Source organism: Helianthus annuus, chromosome 13 (genome assembly GCF_002127325.2).
Source record: "Helianthus annuus cultivar XRQ/B chromosome 13, HanXRQr2.0-SUNRISE, whole genome shotgun sequence".
In the NCBI taxonomy this organism is placed as follows: domain Eukaryota; kingdom Viridiplantae; phylum Streptophyta; class Magnoliopsida; order Asterales; family Asteraceae; genus Helianthus; species Helianthus annuus.
Genome location: NC_035445.2, coordinates 165,046,459 through 165,068,972, shown reverse-complemented (window position 1 = coordinate 165,068,972; position 22,514 = coordinate 165,046,459). Strand labels below are relative to the sequence as shown.

The window sequence follows — 22,514 nt, the reverse complement described above, 5'->3', positions numbered from 1 at the left end:
ACAAGACCACTGAGTTGAGGTCTGCCGTTTCCCTCCCCAGCTCATCAGTTTTGCTTCATGTTTCGAGAAGAAACTACTAGGTTACTGCAGCTTTCATTGCATAGAGCATGAAACCATTCGCTTGCAAGCATAGTAGACAAGACACTAAAACCCCAATCTTGATTATCAAACATAGCAAGAAACTCAGGTAATAAGATCAATGAAGCACCCGTTTCACTATGAATCTCTAAAAATTCACTAATTGGATGAGAAGGAATATAGATTGATCTCAATAACTTTATGTAAGATAACGCGTCGGCTTTTTTGATCTTTCCATTGGTTCTTTCTTCATTCATGGGTCTCCATAGAAGCGATTCAAATGCGACCCGTTTGCGTTTATCAGGTGCACCACCACAAATCGGGGTTAAAACTGCGAAAAACATACCTAAATCCACCCTTCTAGATTCGAATTCAATGTCGGAGCCGTCGCCGGTGCAGCAACGGACGGTGAGGTGGGCGGCATCATCGAACCACGGGATCGTGTTCGATGACACGTGGAAGCTTGTGGATGATTTGGAGGTTTTGATCAAGAGGTTGAGGACAAACCAGATGAAGGATTCGAAAGGAAAAGCGGAGAATTCGGATGTGTATTCGGATCCGGGGTGGTCGAGGGAGCTCGGGCCGTCAACTGAGATGAGTAAGCAGATTGTTTGAGACGAAAGTAAGCCAGATTATGCGGTTTTCGTTAAGGAGTTGGGCGGTTTGAGGTCTAGAGCGGATGGGGGCGAGGTCGCGTGAAGAAACGTTTGATGGGCATATGGCGATTGGGCGAGTTTTATACGATCAACAGTTGTTTAAGGAAGCATTGGTATTTTTAAAAGAGCTTGTGAATTGCAGCCTACTGATGTTAGACCGCATTTTCGAGCTGGTAATTGTTATTATGTTGTTGGGAGGTATAATGAGGGTAAAGATGAGTTTGTTTTAGCTTTAGATGTTGCAGAAGCAGGTGGGAATCAATGGGCTTATCTTTTTCCTCAAATTCATGTGAATCTCTGGATTTCACTTAAGGCGGAAGGTATGGTTATTAGCGCGTGTGAGCATTATCCCGAGGCTGCGATTCTTTGTCCGACGCATTTTAGAGCTTTCAAGCTTTTGGGTAGTGCTTTGTTAGGTGTAGGCGGGTCTAAAGCGGCTGTTAAAGCGTTAGAAGAAGCGATTTACCTTAAGAATGATTATGCAGACGCGCATTATGATCTTGTGTTGGCTTTGCATGCGATGGGTAATAATGATAACGCGGTTAAGGAGTTTCAAAAGGCGGTTGATTTGAAGCCGGGTCATGTTGATGCTTTGTATAATCTTGGTGGGCTTTATATGGATATGGGTCGGTACCAAGGGGCTTCGGAGGTTTACGTTCGGGTTTTGGGCTTGTGGTGAACCATTGGCGGGCTCAGTTGAACAAGGCAGTGTCGTTGTTGGATGCTGGTGAGACCGATGAAGCTAAAAAGTCTTTAAAAGAAGCTTTGAAGATGACTAGCAGGGTTGAATTATGTGATGCGTATCTCATTTAAAGCAACTTCATAAAAAGAAACTGAAGGGTAATGGAAATGGGGAAGATTCGTTTATGATAATCAAACCGTTAAAGTTCAAAACTTTAGGTGAAAAAACATCATCAAGACAGGAATTAGCAACAGCCCTTGAACAAGATCACAATGGCTTCGTCGCGAACAATGTCTTCATCCCAAGTAGGGAGTAGGGGCACCCCCAACGGCGCCACTATGCACAACATGGTGTTCCCCATGTCATCGCGTCTTAACATCATGCTGAGTTCCTTATATGCACGCCCACAAAGTGAAAACAAAGTAGGGGTGCGCCCATCCACTCGGCTTGGGGTGGGTACACCCTTGACCTTAAAAAAATTGAATATAAAAAGTAGACATGACAAACGGGTCGGGTTAGGTCGGGTCATCGGTTAAAATGGGTTTGGGTCGATTAAAAAAGGGTTGTTTTGGTTCGGGTTAAAACGGGTTCTGGTCGGAACGGGTTCGGGTCAGAACGGGTATCGGGTCGAAGCGGGTTTTGGGTCGGGTTGGGTTGGTCCAAAACCCCCTTAATGAGTATCCTTACTCAAATTTAGGATTCATGAAACACGGCAAGTCTCGCACAATTCGGTAGTACAATCGGACCAGAAAGGAACCGCGTTCTTGCATTGTACTAACTGCGTTTTTACCGCTGCTTCAAGATGAGAAAGATATGCATCGTGATGCTTGATCCAAACGTTTGGCATCACCTACACATTACCATAATGCATTAAACTCATAGTCCTACAGGCATAAGAAATATATTTGCACTCAAACATACAAGATGCACTCCTACTACCTTAACCTTAAAAATAACAGTTTTATTTACAAGAAAATGCTTTGTTTATGAATACGTAGATAAATTCATATATAGGTTACTCATTCAGTGTTAGGCTTATTATGATGGTGGACATAACTTTCTATCAAATTTGTTGAAGTTGTTTCTTGATGCGCATTGTGGTCTACTTTCCCGAAAACGAATTGGGTGAACGATATTCACCACGGCCCGTTATGGCGAAAAACTTATCACGTATAGATTAATGGACATAACTTCATTACAGCTGATGCGTATTTCAATCATCTCCTGTCTGGCAGAAGGTGTGTTTTTTAACCGTACCCGAATAAAAGCCACCCGACATTATGAAGGGTCTGGCAGAGGGTGGGGAAAACGAATTATGAAGTGTCTGGCAGAGGGTGTGTATTTCAATCATGTCCTGTCTGGCAGAGGATAGCAAAAAACTTCTCACGCATAGATTAATGGATATAACTAGAATTCGCCGAAGTATGCTGGGTAGAAAAGAAAGAAGAAAAAAAGTATATGACCAGTATCAATAAAATAGGAACAATAGGACTGAAGATTATTAGTACAAGAACATTCACTATTACAAATGGAACAATAGGTGATGGACCAGTAATGTTCATTTTCGCTCTACCTGTTGCTTCACTGATTAAACCTCTTTTCACTAACAAAGTAATAATACTTAATTGCAGTTAATTTCGGATGATTTATACCCGTTGCACGCCTGTGTGGGTCAATGACCGATGATTATTCCCTAGGGTGTGATTATCTATTACATTCTTTTTCCTGTATATAGCTAGGATTAGATATATTATTTAATCAAGAGATTTGGAGCTACACTTTCATTTTTAATAAACATCATACAAAGACAAAGATTTTGTGTTTGAAAATTTGATGATAACTCTTTCTGTATGTAAAATCTAATATTTATAGAATTATACTATTTTTTAAGTTTAAAAGTTGTTTTATTTGACAATATTAGTAGTGACAGTGCAACTGTTTATATAAATGTGGACAAAAAAGTGATCATGATTTGCAATATTGTATAATATTTTTTCACATGTTGAAACCTGATGGGGGAATCCGTCCTATTGCTGAAACCTGATGGGGGAATCCGTCCCCCTTGCTGAAACCTGATGGGGGAATTCGTCCTATTGCGGTCGGGGCCATTTGGCGTAGGCTGGTTTCCAAGATAGCGATGAAAAAGGTAGGGAAAGAGATGGTTAGGTACCTGGGGGATCATCAATTCGGGGTTGGGACACCAGATGGGGCTGAAGCTATCCTCCATTGCGCGAACAGGTTCCTTAACGCCTTTCACGATGATGGAGCCTTCGCCATGCTTACTGTTGACTTCTCCAATGCCTTCAACCTAGTGGATCGCACAGCTTTTCTGCGGGAGGTTTGGATTCAATGCCCATCTATATTTCCTTGGATACATTTTCTTTATGGGCAAACCGCTAGGCTTTATGTGGGTAATGACTGTATTGGGTCGTCCACGGGGGTCCAGCAGGGGGATCCTTTGGGACCTCTATTGTTCGCCCTTGTCTTGCACCCCCTCACACAACGTATACGAGACAGTTGCACCCTCCCCTTCCACGCGTGGTATTTGGATGATGGTACTATTATGGGGAAAACATCTGAGGTAGCAAAGGCTCTGGCTATCATTCAATCTAAGGGGCCACCTTTGGGGCTCCGGCTTAATATAAAAAAAACAGAGGTATATTGGCCGTCTTGCAATGGAGAAAAATTGGAGGCTAGTTTATTCCCGAAGGAGATTGGAAGACCAACGGGGGGCGTGAGACTCCTTGGGGGAGCTGTTAGTCGGGACCCCAGTTTCATTAGTGCTTTGGCTGCGCGGCGAGCTTCCCGGGCAGTGGGCCTTATGAGTAGCCTTTCGCAACTCCGAGACCCGCAAAGTGAGCTTCTCCTGCTGCGCTCTTGCATGGGTGTCGCCAAGCTCCTTTTTGGACTGCGAACTTGTCAACCTGCGTTTGTAAAGGAGGCGGTATCATTATTCGATAAAGTGCTACGGGGGGCTATAGAGGACATTGTGGTGCGTGGGGGCCAGTTTTTTGGGGATTTTCAGTGGCGGGTCGCTTCTCTGCCCTGTAAGATGAGGGGGGGCTGGGGCTTATCTCGGCCACGGATGTCTCCATTTACAGTTTTGTTGCCTCGCGAGCTCAATCGTGGGGGCTGCAAGATCACATCTTGCGCGAGAGTGGGGTTGTTGGGATGGATGGGGATTATGACATGGCTCTGGGGGAGTTGCATAGACACCTCCCGGATTTGGATATTGGCGGTTTCGCTAACAGGGACACCGCCCCACCGAAGACCCAGAAGACTTTGGCGAGTGCTCTGTTTTGTCGTATCGCTCAGAATATTGGATCAGATTTCTGTACGACCCCTCGTCAAAACGCCGTCCTAGAATGTTTGCGGGGCCCCCACGCCCAAGATTTTCTATCGGTCATCCCCATCGAGGGCCTAGGCCAAAAGATGTCAGCCGTTGAATACCGTGCTATCTTAAAATATCGGCTCATGATTCCTATGTTCCCTGATGATGAGCAATGCCCGATTTGCCGGAAAGCTTGCTTAGACCAATTTGGGGAGCATGCTCTGCACTGTAAAGAACTGCCAGGTTTTAAGTATAGGCACGACTGGGTGCGGGATGTCTTGGGGGACATCCTCAAACGGGCGGGGATCTCGGTGAAGAAAGAAGCCCCCGTAAACTTTTGGACAGATCCGAGGGAAGGAAGATCCACATTGCGCCCTGCGGACATGTTAGTTTTCGGGTGGGATGCAGGTAAACACGCGTGTGTCGATCTTACCGGGGTTTCCCCCCTTGTAGGCTTACGGGATACAGGTTTTGTCCCTGGTCAGGCAATTGCAAAGGCGGCAGCGAAGAAAATGGACAAACATGCAAAAGCCTGCGAGGATAATCAACATTCGTTTATCGCTTTTGCCTTTGATACCTTTGGCTCGCTAGCCCCAGAAGCCATCAGATTTCTTGAACGGGTCCAACGGGTTGTTCACAGCAACATTTCGTCTCCTAGAGATCGGGGTTTCGTTTTTACTAGGTTAGGTTTCGCTATTCAAAAAGGGGTAGCGGCGCAGCTTGTTGCCCGCTTACCGGCTATTTTGGTGTAATTGTCCTTAAAGTTTTTATTTGAAATGAAATACTCAATTAATATAAAAAAAAATTACGTAATCTTGTGAGTCAATTGGATAACAGACAATTGGGAAAAGGTTTAATAAGAGCACAATTGTATGTTGGATATCGAGATATGCTGCTGTTTCCATCTCTTTTTTTATGTTTATTTCTTATTTTTAGCTTCTGTTTGTAGGGGTGTGCCCGCCCACTCGGCTTCGGGTGGGTATACCCTTGACCTTAAAAAATTTAAATATAAAAAGTGATAAGTTGGGCTAAAGAAAAAAAATACTTTATTATTATTACGTATTTTTTTGACCTTAAAAAATTATCTGATAATTCGTGTGGTGCTTTCTTCTTTGTAAAAAGTTGTAGTTCATCTTGAAAAATTCTAATACCTACTTTGACTCATATAACTACCGTAAAAGAAAAGTATAGATCATGACGAGCACTTGAAAAGTCCTAATACATGCTTCGCATATTACTTAAGTACTTATCATCTTTCTTATCATTTTAAACTATTACTATTTTTTTTGTATGTTCTTATTATTTATGCCGTCTTTACGCTTGTCTAACATACTGATTGATGGTATATTTAAACACTTCTTAATCTATGCTCATATGTTCTCTTGCAGTAGCCTTCTTATCTTTAGGTCGCTAATATTACTGCTAATCAGGTGCGTCTTTTTTCTTGTATAGTTAAATTATGTTTTAGCTTTATGTTGATTTTTTTCCGGGTTTTGGGGGTTTTGGCGTGGTTCCTTATTATTTTAGAGGCTACATTATTTAGAGTATAGATGTCAAGTCATAAGAGGTTACATTCTTTGATGAAAGAATGGTCGCCTTGCTGAAAACAACTTGTGCTGAAATGATGACAAACAATGGCTACACAGATCCTAAAATGCTACCAAAGGAAATCCACGACATGATTGGAAAACCAAAAATAATGCACATATCCGTTAGAGGGAAACAATATGTCATCAACAATGTTTCGGATCCTCCCGTTGTGCATATATCAACTGACAACATTCAGCAGCAACACATGGGCGCTCCTCCATCAAAAACACCCAACCCCAAGCTTAACCAACAAAAGCGCCCTCTAGACGAATCACCAGGTAAACATAACAAACTCGACACCACTTGATGTCCATGGATTGCCTAAGAAGTCCGTTCGTTTTAGGCTTTTTGTAGCCCGTTAATTTCTAGCATTTTGTTAGCCCATAACCGATAGATTATATAGAAAGTTTGCATATACTTTTTTTTGGACAAATAAGCTTAAAGCAGGTGTATTTATCTTAAGTTAGTGCGTTGGGTTTTTTATTGTAATCTTAAGCTAATTAATGCTTCGCTAAATTAATGCTCATATATCTTATTACACAAACCTTACTAACCAACCTTTTTACCATCCCAGATAACAGCAACACTTCAAAGAAGGGAAGCATGGGGCACCGGGAATGATATGGACGTCGACGACCTTTTGTACAGTTGCCAAGTAGAAAAAACGCAACTGTAGGTAGTACTTAAGCAAGCCATGTCCTCTAGGAATATGTCTTTTGTGCAACTTATGTAACTAACATGGCTTAGTGTTAGTAACCTAAGTTGCAACTATAACATATATACAAACCTGGACACAAACTCTTGGTTGTAGCTAATCTATCTAACCTAACGAATGTAACTCAATCACAACTGGCTTAATGTAAATATAAGTCTAGCCTCCCGCCGCATCGCGGCAGGTTACTCTTCTAGTTCACTCTAAAATTAAAATATATATATCTAACTAACTTATTCTATTCTATATGCCAACAATTACGAATGTGATCTACAATACCACTTTATGATTGGTTTATGCTTGTGGTGCTTCTGACCCGTTATCACAAATGAGCACTAAAATGTTCTATAACCATATACAACTAGGTTTAAAGAAGTTCGCCGCGTTGCAGCGAATTTCTTTTGTTATTTAGTCTGTGTTTACATGTGTTTTGAAATCACTACGAGCGTGTTGCGAACGCAACTGCTGACAAGAATAAAAAGAAAATGTAGAAAAAAACACTAAAAGATAACCGAAAGAAAATCAACAAAAAATGTTGTATGGTAACGATGTTGTTCGTATGAAACCCGTGGTGAGAGATGAGCAAATTTTTCTGGGTACCGGTACCAAATTTGTTGAACTGAAAGATCTTAAGTACTAATTCGGTATCGACTTTTGGCATTCATGGTACCGGTTCACTACCGTTTTTTTCCTTCATATATCGATATCGTAATCGGTATTTCGGTATCAGCATCGATTCTGTATCGGTTGGCACCGAGTTCATCCCTACCCCTAAAACTAAAAAAAGAAAAAATTAAAAGTTGAAGAAAATCAAAAAAAAAAGTTGTACGATACCGTTGTTCGTACGGTAACCGTGATAATGGTACCGGGTAGCAACACTGAATTTCCCGAACCAAAAGGTTTCCAACAACAATTCGGAACCAACTTTTGGGGTTTTCTGTATTAGTGCCGGTTTTTACCTGCATGTACTGATACCAAACAGGACCGTCCCGGTATTTTCGATACCACTACTGGTTCGATACCGGTTGACACCAAGTTTATCCCAACCCCTGATATTAAAAAAAGGATTAAAGTTAAAAAGTAAAGAAAGTAACTATTATTATAATATTAAAATAATAAAAGTATTAAAAAACGATATATTATTATAATATTAAAATCACTATTCATTTCACTTTGTTTAGTAATATATAGTAATAGTAATATATAGTGCTCAAATTGTGGGTCTTAGTGAGTTTGTTTTCGTAATATATTAGGATAGAAACTCATTTAGTTTTGATTAAATCTGAACAAATTCGAAGTATTTTCATTCGTTAAACCGCGTGTACACGCGGGTTCTAATCTAGTTATAATAATATAATGCTCGAAGTATTAGAACACTCTATGAACATAATGAATATATCACGTAAGAATGTAGTTTTGACTACCTTGAAGCTACTGAAAACGCACAACTTTTTGGTTTTAATCTATCTTTGTTAAGTGCCTCTAGCCCTTACTCAAACCGTTTATTCAAATGTTTTTGGACAAAAAGATTTGGTTATAGATATTTCTCTCTTTGTGATATTGCTCTCAATGTCCATCTAAGCAATGTTATTGTAGCAACGTTTGAACCAACTACACACCTCTTCTTCACATTGAACCAGCAACTAAACACCTCTTCTTCATATGAAACACAGAATCCCGGCAGCGCAACGCGACGTGCGCGGGGAATAAAACTAGTTACTCTTAATAACATTTGTAAATTTATTATTTCTCATTTTTCTGAACTAGTAAAATTTAGGGGGGGGGGGGGGGGTTGAAACTCTCTTTTTATCACTGGTGATGCAAAACAACTGTGTTGTGAGATTTAAAACTGTAACAAAAACATCTTTTAGAACTCGTTATTCTAATAAGCAGAGAGTAAATAGTTGATTAGTGTTAGTTTAAGACGCACAAATGATTTTATATCATATTTCAATTTCATCATGGGTTATTAAAGCACACTTGAACACGTTACAATTATTCAATGGCTAACTAGGTAACTAGTAATTAGGAGAACAGTGGCAATAGTAGTCACAACTACAATCGCATAGACGGTTACAACATGCCGGCACGCCACGTTTGCAATACATCTGGCAATCATCAGACGTATTACAAGGATCACCAACGCTTTGAAGTTTTTTCATGGAAGTCACACCATCATTCTTATAAATTTCTTGCTGGCTCATTCCCAATCCTTTGTCATCCAAACCACATGAGACTTGCCAACCTACAAATCGTAAGTCGTTAGTGTAAACTCAAAACACGACGTTACAACAATTAGGGACGAATGTAACCAAGCTTACCGGGTAAGGACAGATATAAGGCGATCACGAACACCATCGTCAATGAAGTTTTCACCATTTTTAAAAGATAGAAAGAGAAAATGTAAAATGTAAGATGTCGTCTACACCAATACTAGTTGTCTTGCCTCCATATATATATATATATATATAGAGGGGTGATACTAAATAACCCCCCCCCCCCCCACTAATTATACCCCCAATTATATTTTATTGTTTTTTTGTCTTTTGGTTATTATATTTTATTGTCTTTTTGTTATTATTGTCTTTTTGTTATTATTGTTATTATTATTATTATTATTATTATTATTATTTATTTATTTATTTATATTTTTTGAACAACAAACATTATTATTATTATTGACGAGGTATGACCCGGACCGGCTAACCCGACCCGGTCATTACCTATTATTTTATTATAAATATATAATTACATATGTTTATTCTAGAATCTTCTATTCTGCGTGGATAAACCACGTAACCAAATCCCCAATCTTTTGGGAAGATCATGCAAATCCCTAACTTATCGAAGCTCATCCTAAGTTAGGGGAAACCCTAATGGTAAACTATAAATAGAGGTAAACATCAAAGGTATGATTCATTCTGCTCTCGTTTACTCACTCTCTCTCTCTCTCTCTACCCATATTCTTTTACTCGCAAACCGAGACTTATTCTCACGTCGGAGGGTGGTTACAGGAATAACCTCATTCCTGTAAGGAGTCCTAACGGTGTTCTGTTTTGCAGTCAGCTGTTCGGATCGCCAAGAGTTGAAGTCCTAGCCGGAGCTTACCGTTAAGGTCAGTGTTTCTTCATTGGCGCCATCCGTGGGACCATTCGGTAACATCCTGTGCACTTAGACCTATTGGCAAGCGATCAGAAAACAGCAACAACACCAAACCAAGCAGTGATAACTAGTAATCCTTTGTTGGTGACGAGTTCCGTGGTTACAACCATGCCGGTTTCACCCGCCATAACCAGATCTTTGGACATGGAGTTTGAAGTAGAAGCACCACCAGGGTTTGCAAACGCCTCAGTCACTCCTTCTGGGACGACAGCCGTAGACCCCCTAGCATACACCTAATGGCAGTTACGACCGGTGGCTCCAATCACCACAGCAACCATTGTTTCTACCCTAGCATCGATGACAAGCGCACAGACTATACGTCACAACACTATGCATGTTATCACATCCGCGGGGCCTGGCAATGTTACACAGCAGATGAGCATGGCCCAGTATTACCAGTCGCCTATCACGCACGCTATGCTGTCGCTCTATACTGCGGCGCTTACAGCAACGATGTCCACTCCCCCCATCAGCCAGTAATCATGCCTGCTGGAATTATGAATGCTCCAGTCACACCTGGGAATCAAGTTTATTTCCCAGGATACTACTATGAACCACCTTACGGGTACCTACCCCCATACAACAACCAGACGTACTCACCTCAGATGACAGCGCAGAGTTATGCTTAGCAGCCGCCATACGCGGCCTACATGCCACCTTGGTGGTCTTTCCCAACGTTACAACCAACTTACATTCAATCCCCGTCTACGGCGGAGCCTTTTTACGACAGAGAAAACACATCAAGACCTCGTTTCTCTCCAAACAGGGGTCCCAGCTCCACGCTCAACATCACCACAGCCCAACCCCCTGTCACCCAGTGGACAAGCCAGGGCGGGGCGACTCAACAAGTACAGCCCATTAACGTGGAAGATGACGACCTCACCAGGCCTTACAAGCCTGCGAACGCTACTTTCAGGTCCAAATTTACAAGAAGAATCGCTGAAGCCTCGATCAAGAAGAAACCTAAAATGCCCCAGACAGTGGGCAAATATGATGGTTTAAGCAACCCAGATGACCACCTTAATTTTTGTTCAAAAGCGTGGGAGAGGTAGCCTGTTGGCCCATGCCTTTCTGGTGCAAGATGTATGTGCAAACGCTAGTAGGGGCGGCACGAGTATGGTGGGATAGCCTGCCCGTGGGGGAAATTAACAGTTTTGAAGATTTAGTGGCTAAGTTCCAGCTACAATTCAGTCAACAAAGACGACACAAAAGATCGAAATGAACTCCTCCATATTCGTCGGCGAGACAATGAAACGGTGGAGAGTTTCATCGTTAGATTCAACAAAGAAAGCCTGGCGATCCCAGGTATAATAAACGACCTGGCATGTGGTGCTTTCCTACAAGGAGTAAACGATCACGAGCTGTTAAGGACACTATATGGAAGGGATGGCGAGCTGTCACACCCCAACCGATGGCGGAATCATCGGGGTGCGGCACTAGGCGAATCAGATTGCTCAAGAGAATCCATAACAACTATGTTGCGACAGTATTTAATGCGTTTATTATCCCATACTAATAAACAATACATTCACAAAAGTTATCACAAATTTCTTGTCTTCTCGAACAATACAAATCCGACAACGTAGAATTTAGATGAGTTTCTAGACTTCCTAGCTTGATTTGATGTAGACTGTGATTAAACGTGCAACATACGTTAAAACAACATCAATACAAAAGTATTGGCGAGTATACAAGTTTTGATAGAGTAGCGTAAATAGTTAAAAGTGCTGTGAATTACCAAATACATAAACGAGATACCTTAACATACGTGCATACAAGACAGATACTACCAGCTAAGTCACTCGAGTTGCGATTGCGATTGCTATTCATCCAACTAGACCCCCTCGGGTGCTATAGTACTATACTAGTTAAGGCGGGACCTCGCGAGTATCAGTCCTAACACATATGTAACTAGCATCACGTGTAAATATGCATAACAGTTATTCGCAATGTTAAACCGTTTGATTGAATAATTCGTTTTGATACTTTGATTGATAAGAACGTATGTTACACCCAAAATGCGATAAAAAGGGGTTCAAGTATACTCACAGTCGGTGTTCAGCAAGTAAACACAACTTGGTTGGATTGAAGGGAGCGCGTCTGAGATTAGCCTGATTACAGATTGATAACGTAAGCGTTGATTAGCGCGTAAATCGGTGCAAAGTGTCAAAGAATCGGACGGTAATCCGATCGGATGGCGATCCGATCGGATGGCCACTCGATCGGGTGGTAATTCATTCTGATGGTCATCCGATCGGATGGCCATTCGATTCGATTGTCACCTCGTTTGGTAAGGATGTGTTTGTGTAGGATGATTTGTCCTTTGAGGTTTTTGTTATAGCATTTTGAAAATAAAGAAGTATCTCAACCTTTCAGGTCGGTCGAGCGAACGGCGGTCCGATCGGGCGACAATCCGATTGGTAGGACACTTTAGTGAGAACAAGTTCACAGCAGTTTGTCACTCGATCGGATTGCAATCCGATCAGGTGGCAATCCGTTTGAACTCATTATGTTGAAAATTGTTTAAGTCCCAAATGTCACACGATCGGACGGTCACTCAATCGGGTGGCAATCCGATCGGGTGGTAATCCGTTTCAACGTTCAGATCCTTTGAGAAATGGTTTAAGTATGGGACCAAGGTGCAAGTCGATTGGGTGGCTGTCCGATCGGGTGGCTGTCCGATCGAACGACAATCCGATCAGACGGCAATCCGTCCCAGCGTCCTGATCGTCTCTACACTTGGTTATTTTGATAGTTTGCAGTTTTGATCGAGACGGTGTGATAACGTGCTAAACAACAGAAACCCTATCTTGACCTAAGCGACCCAATCGGACAGGAATCACCCTAGTCCGACCAGTTAACCTGTTCGAGACGGTTGTTCATGTTTAACCCGAAATCGGTAGTCTCTCTGATAGAAACCAGATCTTGAATCGACATATCACTAGAAAGAGTAGAAGATCAGAACGAGCTCCGATTCTATCGGTTTCGAGTGCACTGAGTGTAAAAGAGTTGAAAGAAAGTTAGAAAACTATTTTCAATCCTTTTTACCTTGAATATGTTCAGATCTATGCAAGATCTCTGTTTATTCATGTGGAAACGTTCAGATCTAAGTTGTTCTTGGTGGAATGAGGCCAATACTTGAAGTTCATAAGAACTTCGTGATGACATCACCTTAGAACTCCTCAAATCCATTGATTTCACGGTTAAAAGTAAAGATTTAGAAGAGAAAATGATGAAGAAGTGCGTGTAGATCATAGAAGTACAAGATTTGAGGTAGAAACTTACAAGAATCGCGAGAAATCGAAAGAAAATGGCCCCAAAGCGTGTTGGTCGACTGAGAGCTGTCACATCACTTGACCAGTGATGTGACAAGGGCTATTTATAGGAGAAGAGAAGAAAGGTGAGGGAGTGCCATGGATAGGGTGGTTGTCCGTTCGGGTGGCCATCCGATCGACCAGTCATTCGATCGGTGGTCTCCGGTGAATTGCGTTTCGATATTTTGTTTTGATCGTTAAGCGTTGCGATAGTTTGGTTACACATTTTCATACCCACATTCATATATTTAGTATAATTAGTCACGTTGGGTCGTATAAATATCCATATTTCAAAGTTATGACACAATAATCGGGATCCGTTTCGATTATGCGTTATTCTGCGACACATCACGGCCATCGAGGAGGGTAGAATAGGTCCTCACTCAACGTCATCGTGAGCGTTAGTGTGTGTGATGCGATGTGTGATAGCGATAAAGTATGCGTAATATGCGAAAATACTACGAATATAGTTACATTATGATCCGAATCTCTGGTGCTAGGCGTAACGAGTATAGCGGGTAGTAACAACGCACGAACGTGCGGGTTGTTACAATCTCCCCTGCTTTAGGTAATTTCGTCCCAAAATTAATCCACAAGAAGGGTCGCGAGAGTTGATACGAATGAGAGTAGCGATAAAAAGCGCCAAAATAAGCGAGCGATCGATTGAAAATTCGACGAGCGAGAATGTTGCGATGACTGGCGGTGGCAGCGAGTAAGGCGATTCGTATACAAAAGATGGCAACAGACAAAAAGCGATCCAAAAGTGTTTTAAATCCTTGAAAAGTTGATAAATTTGAAAAGGTTTAAAGAAATTTGTTTATGAAAAATCTACCCACAGTGCAGCGTTAACTGTAGCGATGTTCCCACCAGCGCTTTGAGAAGGGTTTTGTTAGGTAACTAAAAGATTTTAAAGTGATTAAAACTTGTTTTACGAAATTTTCTCGTCACACGGCAGTAACTTGAGTCGATTGTCACGCCATCGTTACTAGATAATCTCGTTGGTACAAAGGTTTTTGATCAAATTTTAGAAAAAGTTTTGTAGGAAAAGGGTCGGTTTAAACTTTGGGTAAACAATGCTTTTTAATAATACCACAAATTTAATTTTTAAGGTCGGCCCCGCATGGCACTTTCCCACGAAAGTTTGACAATATGGTTGTTGGAACCTGAAGGTTTATACATGTAGGTTTACATAGTATAAGGGTTGTTTATGTATTTGTTTTGTTTATGTATTTGGGCCGAAATTGTAAGGGTTTGGGTTGTAGGCTATGAGTCGCAACGGGCTTAGGGTTAGCCTAGTGAATTAGTATTTAAACCAACCTCAACCTTTTGGTTGAGGTTGTTGGTCGAACTGAAGGTTGCGAGTCAAGGGATTTTGGAGTGGATTGATAGAATCTTGGAGTCATCGTTAATCTTTGAATGCAAGATCTCTGGTTTGTGATTTCTTTACATCATTAGTTATTTCTTATTATTTGTTCTTGAATCACCTTGTGATTGTTTTCCGCACCTTCACAAGTTATCGACTGATATCATTGATAGATCCTGATAAGGTTTTACAATTGGTATCAGAGCCAAGAAACCATTCTTGGTTCAGTTTTGATATCAATCAGATTCAAGAACATCATTTGTTACTAATATGCTTTGGTGTCTGTTTTGCAGCGAAAAAGGATCTCATATTCAAAACTGTTCTTGGTAAATTGTTAAAAATAGTACTGATTTTGGGTTGTGTGATTTCAGAAAATCTGTTAGCTGATTTCTCGGAGTTGGTGATCAAAGAAAATTCAAAGATTTCGATATCTTTGAATTTAAAAGTGCTGAAAATCAGGGATTACGGGTCAACAGTGTTTATCTCATATCTGTTTTGCAGGTTCCGACTCGCAATCAACTGAGATCTCGACTTGTGCTGCATCCGTCTCGACTCGCAATCAACGAAGGTCTCGGCTTGTGCTAATCTGGTTCCGACTCGCAATCAACAAAGGTCTCGGCTTGTGCTGATTTGGTTCCGACTCGCAATCAACAAAGGTCTCGACTTGTGCTGATTTGGTTTCGACTCGCAATCATCAACCGTCTCGATTGATTTTGCTCCGGTCTCGACTCGCAATCTTTCTTATCTCGACTTGTGTGGATCTGGTTTCTACTCGCAACCAGCTAGGTTTCAAGTTTGTGATCTCGACTCGCAACGTTATTTGGATCTGGACATTTAAACTGTTGGACTGTTGGACTTAAAATAATTAATTAATCACCTATTTAATTAATTACCTTTAAGAAAACATGTCATCTGGTAATCAAGTTAATGACTTAGCTGTCACAAATGCTCAGCAAGAATTGGACTCCAAAATCGGAACCAGCTCTCGCATTCCAAGGCTGTTGGATGCAAATGATTTTCCAGAATGGAAGTGGCGTTTTGAGCAGCATATCAAGTTTAAGGAACCTAAACTTTGGAGGTGTATTGAAAGAGGTCCTAGAGAAATTATGTATGAGAAGGAAACAAACCCTGGAGTCAAAGTCAAGAAACCTCGTGCCGAGTATACTGATGAAGACTATGCTATTGAAGAGGAAGATAATCGAGCAACATCTTACTTGACCATGGGACTGGGGTCTGACATCGCTATGGGATTTCGCACTTGCAAATCGGCCAAAGAAATGTGGGAAGCATTGATTGATGTGTACGAAGGGAATGAAGACATGAGGGAAAGCAGAAGGAACTTGTTGAGGCAAAATTTCAATAATTTCAATTACATCTATGGGGAAACTATTGAGAATCAGATTCAGCGTTTCTCAAAGATTGTCACTCAAATGGATCTAGAAGAAATTCTTCCTTCAAAGGCTGCTCAGAACCGACAACTTCTAAATGCCTTGCCAAAGAGCTGGGATAATCACGTTGCAATGATCAAGCGGACGAAAGATCTTGCAAGATGCACTTTGACTGAAATGATTTCTCATATCAAGGCATGTGAACTTGATGACAAGCAAAGGGAGAATAATCACAAGTCCAGCTTGCTGGCAGCAGGTATTTCTGTTTCTTCTACCAATTCGAGCAATGACAACGCCGCACTGATTTCGTAAAATGGATCAAAAAAGACTTCTTCTGGTTCGACCACAACTGTGCATTACTCTAGCTCAAGTCCTTCGTCGTCTGCAGCAAAAATTGCCACAACTCCTTCAGCAAAAGCCGGGCTCATTGCTTTCTTTACTCAGCAATCCAAAGAGAATCTGGAGATCGCTGCTTCCGTTGTAAATTGTTTAAATGCTTTTGTCGCAGGTAAAATACAACCCCCTAGCTGGTCGTTGAATGATCTATATCAGTATCATCCTGACGATGTGGAGGAGATGGACATCACCTGGCAAATGGCAATGGCAGCGTTCAGAGCACAAAAATTCGCTAATAAGACTGGCAGAAATAGATGGGGTACTCCTTATTCAAACTCTGCAACTGTTCCACTGAAGTTACGCTGTTACAACTGTCATGAACCAGGACATTTGGCACGAAACTGTCCTAAGCCTAACCCAACAAAGATCATACTCCTGCGCATCCTGCCCCTCCAAATCCTGAAAGGGCTCTTGTAACGACAAACGATTCAACTGTTGCTGGTGAAGGAACTCAGAGTTCAGCCCTTGTTGTTCAACCAAGTGTAGAGTTTAATTGGGACAATGAAATTCAACTTCTGAACATCTCTCAACCAGAAATCCAGAGTGTCACTGAAAACATAGCTTTCATGACATCAGATGAAAAGGACTCTTCGCCAGATGTTGAGCCTCCAGCTGAGAATCTGGCTTTTATGACCAAAATCTTGTCAGCTCCTGTTCATGGACTCACTGCTGAGGAGGTACGTTCTATTTTCTGTACTACTGAATGCAGAGAAAGAGTTGAGGCTTATAGGGTACATAATGCTGAACTTATTCAAGATTACCAAGATCTTAAAAATAAAAACTTTACTTTGGCCAAAAATGAAAAGCTTTACAAAGAAAAAATTGAGGCCCAAAGAAAGGATATAGTTCAGTTGAAAGAAGACCTCAGTGCTAAAAATTGTAATTTTTTAGATGCTCTAGCAACAATTAGTGACTTGACCAAAGAATTAGAAGATTTGAAAGTCAAATATCAGGTAAATGAAATCAATATTAAAAAAATTTGACACTTCTAGTAATTTGGTCAAGAACATTTGTGACATACAACTAGAGTACAAAGAAAAGAAAGGGGCTGCATAGGATACACAAAAACTCCTCCTCCATACAATCATAATTACACTTATATGCCTTTCACGGAAGAGGAGTTAATTAATGAGGGCAAGATGACTTACGGTCCAAAAACCGATAAGTCATCAATCAACAGCAAATTTGTTGATAATAAACGACCAGCTCCTTCAATGAATTTCGTCTCAAAAGGCAATGTTGATCCTAACCAGTCGTCTGCATGTGCAGAAAAGGTTGACTTGAAATGTGAAGATACTCTTGGGGGAGAACAAGTTTTAAATTCTGATTTACAAAAACCTTGTTTTGATGAAAATAATCCTGATGTTATTTTGGGACAAAATATTTTTAGCATGTTTCTTTCTTTAGCTTCTAATGGGCCTGATGTTTTGGGCAAGACTGATGATGGTTGTGTTGAAACTGTGAACATTAATTCTGGTGATGAATTTTCTTCAGTTAATAATTGTAAATGTGATGGTTCTAATCTGTCAGATGATAGTGTTGCAGGTGAGGTCCCTCAGGATACATTCAGTGAAACCACTGAAACTTCTTCTCAAGAAAATCAAGAATATCATGATTCTTCTTCTGAATCGGTCTCAGTGGGAGTCCCTAATGTTGAATCTAGTAGGATCCCATTGGAAACCGTTGATGCACATGTTGAAGAAACATGTGTTAGTGAAATTTCAAATGTTTCTGAAACTGAAACTGAATCAAAATCCATCGACAAAGAATTAAATGTTGAAATGGATATAAAATCTTCAACAGATGTTTTACCAAATAAAACTGATCTCAAATCATCAAATTTTCAAGAAAAGGGTAATCACAGTGAGAAAGCTGCGTCTCAATCTCAACCTACATCACATACTTGTGAAACTTCCAATCAGCTAAATCCAGGTTGCTCAAAACGAAAGCCAGCAAAAATCGCAAAACCTGAAAAGCAAAACAGGAACAATTTTCAGAAAAACCCAAATCTCCACACATTGAAACGACAAACATGTTTCAACTGTGGAATTGCGGGACACATCGCACGAAATTGTGTCCATCTCCCAAGGAAGTCATCTGAGCATAAAGGCTTCAACAATCAGAAGGCTAAGTCTAATCGAACATGTTGTTCAAAGCCCGTGAAAGTCACAAAGACTGAGGCAATGAAGAATAACAGTCGTAGGACCAAGCCCTCTGATTTTGACTGCAATGCAGCCAAACAAAGAAATCAACAAAATCACAAAAGTTTTCAAAGACACCAACAAAATGTTTTTGATAACTATTGTTTCAAGTGGTCACATCAACATTGGAGACCAAAAATCAAGGCTGCCCAGTCAAACATGTGTGCAAACTCTTTTGTCAACAAAGACAAATCGAAATTTTTGAATAAAGATAATCTAATTTGGCAAAAAGTAACGTACATTGATTCACATGGAAAACCCAGATCCACCATGGGCTGGGTTCCCAAATCTAACTAATCTCGCAAATCGTGCAGGAACAGCTATGGAGGACTACCGTGCGCCTCTGGTACATGGATAGTGGTTGTTCCAGGCATATGACAGGAGACTTGTCTCAGCTGGTCAATGTAAAAGAATTTGACGGGGGTATGTCTCTTTTGCGGGAGGAGAATCTGGTAGAATCATATTGAAGGGAACAGTGAAAAACGGTGTTTTAAGTTTCGAAAATGTGAATTACGTTCCTGAACTGAAACACAATTTGTTGAGCATTTCACAAATTTGTGATCGAGGAAATTCAGTGCATTTTACAAAGAAAGGATGTTATGTTTTGAAGCCGGGGATTGTCATTCCTGAAGATTGGTTTTTAATGACTGCTGAGAGAAGAGGAAACGCTTACGTCATCGATATGAACAAGAAGCCGTGTGAAGAGATCACTTGTTTGTTTTCAAAGATATCAGAACATGATGGTTTATTGTGGCATCGCCGTCTCGGACATGTGAATATGAAAAATTTGAATCGTCTTGCCAAAGGTCAGCTGGTACGTGATCTGCCAATCAAGGACTTTATGTTGGTAGAGAAATGTGTTGCCTGTGCTAAAGGCAAAGCTCATCGGAAGTCACACAAATCCAAGCCAGCACCCTCTTCCAAAGCTGTACTTGAATTACTTCATATGGATTTATTTGGGCCCGTGAATGTTTTAAGTATTGACAAGAAGGCGTATTGTCTCGTGATAGTCGATGACTACTCACGGTATACCTGGGTGTACTTTCTAAGTCACAAGAGTGAGGCTGCAGTTTTGATGAAACAATTTATCACCTTGGTGGAAAATCAAGCTAGTACAAAAGTGTAGGCGATTAGAATCCGATAATGGGACAGAGTTCAAAAATGTTACCATGAATACTTACTGTGCAGAGAAGGGAATTGATCAGCAGTACAGTGCTCCTCGAACTCCACAACAAAACAGTGTTGCTGAAAGGCAAAATCGTACTCTTATAGAGGCTTCGCGTACTATGCTGGCTGACTCCAAGCTTCCTAGTTTCTTCTGGGCTGAAGCTGTTAGCACGGCCTGTTATGTCCAGAATCATGCTTTAGTCAATAAACGTCATATGAAAACTCCTTATGAGATTCTGGAAGGACATAAACCTTCGGTTTCACACTTTCGTATCTTTGGTTGTCCTTGTGTGTTACTGCTAATGGACACTAATGGAAAGTTTGAAGTCAAAGGAGACGATTGTTACTTTGTTGGATACGCTAAAGGCTCAGCTTTTAGAGTATACAACAAAGTAACTAAAAAGGTCGTTGAGTCGTGCAACATTGAATGGCTAGAAGAAAATACTACTGATGCTAGAGTTGGACCAGACTGGTTATATGATTATGCCACTTTGTTTAAATCCTTTAATGCGTTACCAAGTGTCTCTACAGGTGCAGGTATGTCAACACCGCATCAACCGTTGTCATTTGGTGACTCTGAGGAAGAGGAACAAGCTGAAAAGGGATCAAAAGGTCACACCATTGATCCCCCCGGACTGGTTTTTACTCCTCATTCTTTGCCTCAGCAGATGTCCCATCGCTCCCCTGAAGGTGCTTCAACGAGTGGTGCTGCACCCAGTGTTTCAGGATCTTCACTTTTTCCTGACACCATTCCTGAGGATTGCGCTGTCGCTACTCCATTCATTCATCATACTACAGTACCTAATGAGGGGGAGACTAGCCACACCATTGCTGATAATCAAAACGTTGCTTCTACAGACGAGACAGTTCCAGACATGGCCATACCTACAAGTGTCCAGCGAAATCACCCTATAGAGAATGTGATTGGTCCTGTGAATGCAGGAATCATGACCAGGAGTCAATTTGGAATCATCAATACTTGTCTGTATTCTTGCTATCTTTCTCAAATCGAACCTAAATCTATTGATATAGCTTTGCAGGAACCAGGATGGGTAGATGCAATGCACGAAGAACTGAACCAGTTTGAGAAGCTTGGAGTATGGAAACTTGTCAAGTTGCCAGCGGGAAAGCGTAAACTTGGAACAAGATGGGTATTTCGAAACAAGCAAGATTCTGCTGGAGTTATTGTTCGAAATAAAGCTAGGCTGGTGGTTTAGAGATTTCGACAAATCGAAGGTCTGGATTATGATGAAGTATATGCTCCGGTTGCTCGTCTTGAAGCCATCCGAATCTTTTTGGCTTACGCGTCATTCATGGGGTTCACTGTATATCAGATGGATGTGAAGACTGCGTTTTTATACGGAGATGTGAAAGAAGAAATCTTTGTTGAGCAGCCACCAGGATTTGTACATCCAGACCATCCAGAGTATGCCTACAAGCTAGATAAGGCTTTGTATGGATTGCACCAAGCTCCTCGGGCTTGGTATGCCACCTTAACGAAACATCTTTTGGCTCATGGATATACGCGTGGCACCATAGACCAGACTCTGTTTATCAAGAAAGTAGGAAGGGATCAAATCTTAGTTCAGATCTATGTCGATGATATTATTTTCGGGTCTACAAGTGAGGATCTTTGCAAGGAATTTGAGAGAGTTATGAAGAAGAAATTTGAAATGAGTGCTCTCGGGGAAATGACACTGTTTCTGGGTTTACAAGTCAAGCAGAGTTCTCAAGGGATTCTCATCCATCAAAGGAAGTATGTGGATGACGTCTTGGCAAAATTCAAGTTTACGGACGCAAAGTCTGCTGAAACACCAATGGTAGAGAGGCCACTATTGACTGAAGATGAAGAAGGAGATTCTGTAGATCAACGTCAATACAGGTCCATGATCGGGTCTTTGATGTATCTCACAGCTAGCCGTCCGGATATCATGTTTGCCGTCTGCAATTGTGCACGCTATCAGGCTAATCCTTAAACTTCTCATCTTACTGCTGTTAAAAGAATCTTTCGGTATCTTAAAGGCCGACCTCGGTTTGGCCTGTGGTATCCGAGGGATTCCAATTTTGACTTGTTTGCCTTCTCTGACAGCAACTTTGGAGGTACTGACAGTGACAGGAAATCTACATCTGCGGGATGTAAATTTTTGGGTGATAGGCTCATTTCTTGGCAATGCAAGAAACAACAAACAGTGGCGATATCTACAGCTGAGGCCGAGTATGTTGCTGCTTCTGCTTCTTGCTCTCAAGTGGTGTGGATGCAACATCAATTGCAGGATTATGGTTTGACTTATCTTAACACTACTATCTACTGTGATAATGATGCTGCAATTCAAATTGTTCGAAATCCTGTCTTTCACTCAAAAACCAAGCACATTGATATTAAAGTTCATTTTATCCGAGACTGCTTCGACAGAGGTCTTATTACTCTTGAACAAATCGACACAGATGCGAATGCTGCCGATTTGTTCACTAAA

At 41.1% G+C, this 22,514-nt stretch overlaps 3 protein-coding genes and 1 pseudogene across 3 annotated transcripts; all 4 read left to right on the top strand.

Annotated features, from left to right (window-relative positions):
- Window positions 1-333: 333 nt before the first annotated feature.
- Window positions 334-1,732, top strand: LOC110902267 (annotated as a pseudogene).
- A 1,821-nt stretch (window positions 1,733-3,553) lies between these two features.
- Window positions 3,554-5,499, top strand: LOC110902268. The gene is made up of 2 exons (XM_022148970.1): window positions 3,554-4,463; window positions 4,556-5,499. The coding sequence occupies exons 1-2, from the start codon at window positions 3,554-3,556 to the stop codon at window positions 5,497-5,499; spliced, it is 1,854 nt and encodes a 617-aa protein (XP_022004662.1).
- A 10,294-nt stretch (window positions 5,500-15,793) lies between these two features.
- LOC110902270 lies at window positions 15,794-17,728 on the top strand. Its single transcript, XM_022148971.1, has 4 exons — window positions 15,794-16,532; window positions 16,785-16,931; window positions 17,039-17,625; window positions 17,678-17,728. The coding sequence occupies exons 1-4, from the start codon at window positions 15,794-15,796 to the stop codon at window positions 17,726-17,728; spliced, it is 1,524 nt and encodes a 507-aa protein (XP_022004663.1).
- Window positions 17,729-17,772: 44 nt separating this feature from the next.
- On the top strand, window positions 17,773-22,016 carry LOC118485924. The gene is made up of 7 exons (XM_035982450.1): window positions 17,773-18,217; window positions 19,320-19,985; window positions 20,062-20,217; window positions 20,572-20,972; window positions 21,081-21,191; window positions 21,258-21,663; window positions 21,757-22,016. The coding sequence occupies exons 1-7, from the start codon at window positions 17,773-17,775 to the stop codon at window positions 22,014-22,016; spliced, it is 2,445 nt and encodes an 814-aa protein (XP_035838343.1).
- Window positions 22,017-22,514: the final 498 nt, after the last annotated feature.

Excerpts from the sequence above, each read along its gene's own strand:
- LOC110902268 (XM_022148970.1), top strand. The coding sequence starts at position 3,554 with ATGAAAAAGGTAGGGAAAGAGATGGTTAGGTACCTGGGGGATCATCAA. Across the intron at positions 4,464-4,555 it reads GCGGGTCGCTTCTCTGCCCT|ATCACATCTTGCGCGAGAGT; the intron begins GTAAGATGAGGG and ends GGGGGCTGCAAG.
- LOC110902270 (XM_022148971.1), top strand. The coding sequence starts at position 15,794 with ATGTCATCTGGTAATCAAGTTAATGACTTAGCTGTCACAAATGCTCAG. Across the intron at positions 16,533-16,784 it reads GTCCAGCTTGCTGGCAGCAG|GTAAAATACAACCCCCTAGC; the intron begins GTATTTCTGTTT and ends CTTTTGTCGCAG. Across the intron at positions 16,932-17,038 it reads GACTGGCAGAAATAGATGGG|ATCATACTCCTGCGCATCCT; the intron begins GTACTCCTTATT and ends AACCCAACAAAG.
- LOC118485924 (XM_035982450.1), top strand. The coding sequence starts at position 17,773 with ATGCCTTTCACGGAAGAGGAGTTAATTAATGAGGGCAAGATGACTTAC. Across the intron at positions 20,218-20,571 it reads TGAAGCTGTTAGCACGGCCT|GTGCAGGTATGTCAACACCG; the intron begins GTTATGTCCAGA and ends GTGTCTCTACAG. Across the intron at positions 21,664-21,756 it reads TATTATTTTCGGGTCTACAA|TCAAGCAGAGTTCTCAAGGG; the intron begins GTGAGGATCTTT and ends TGGGTTTACAAG.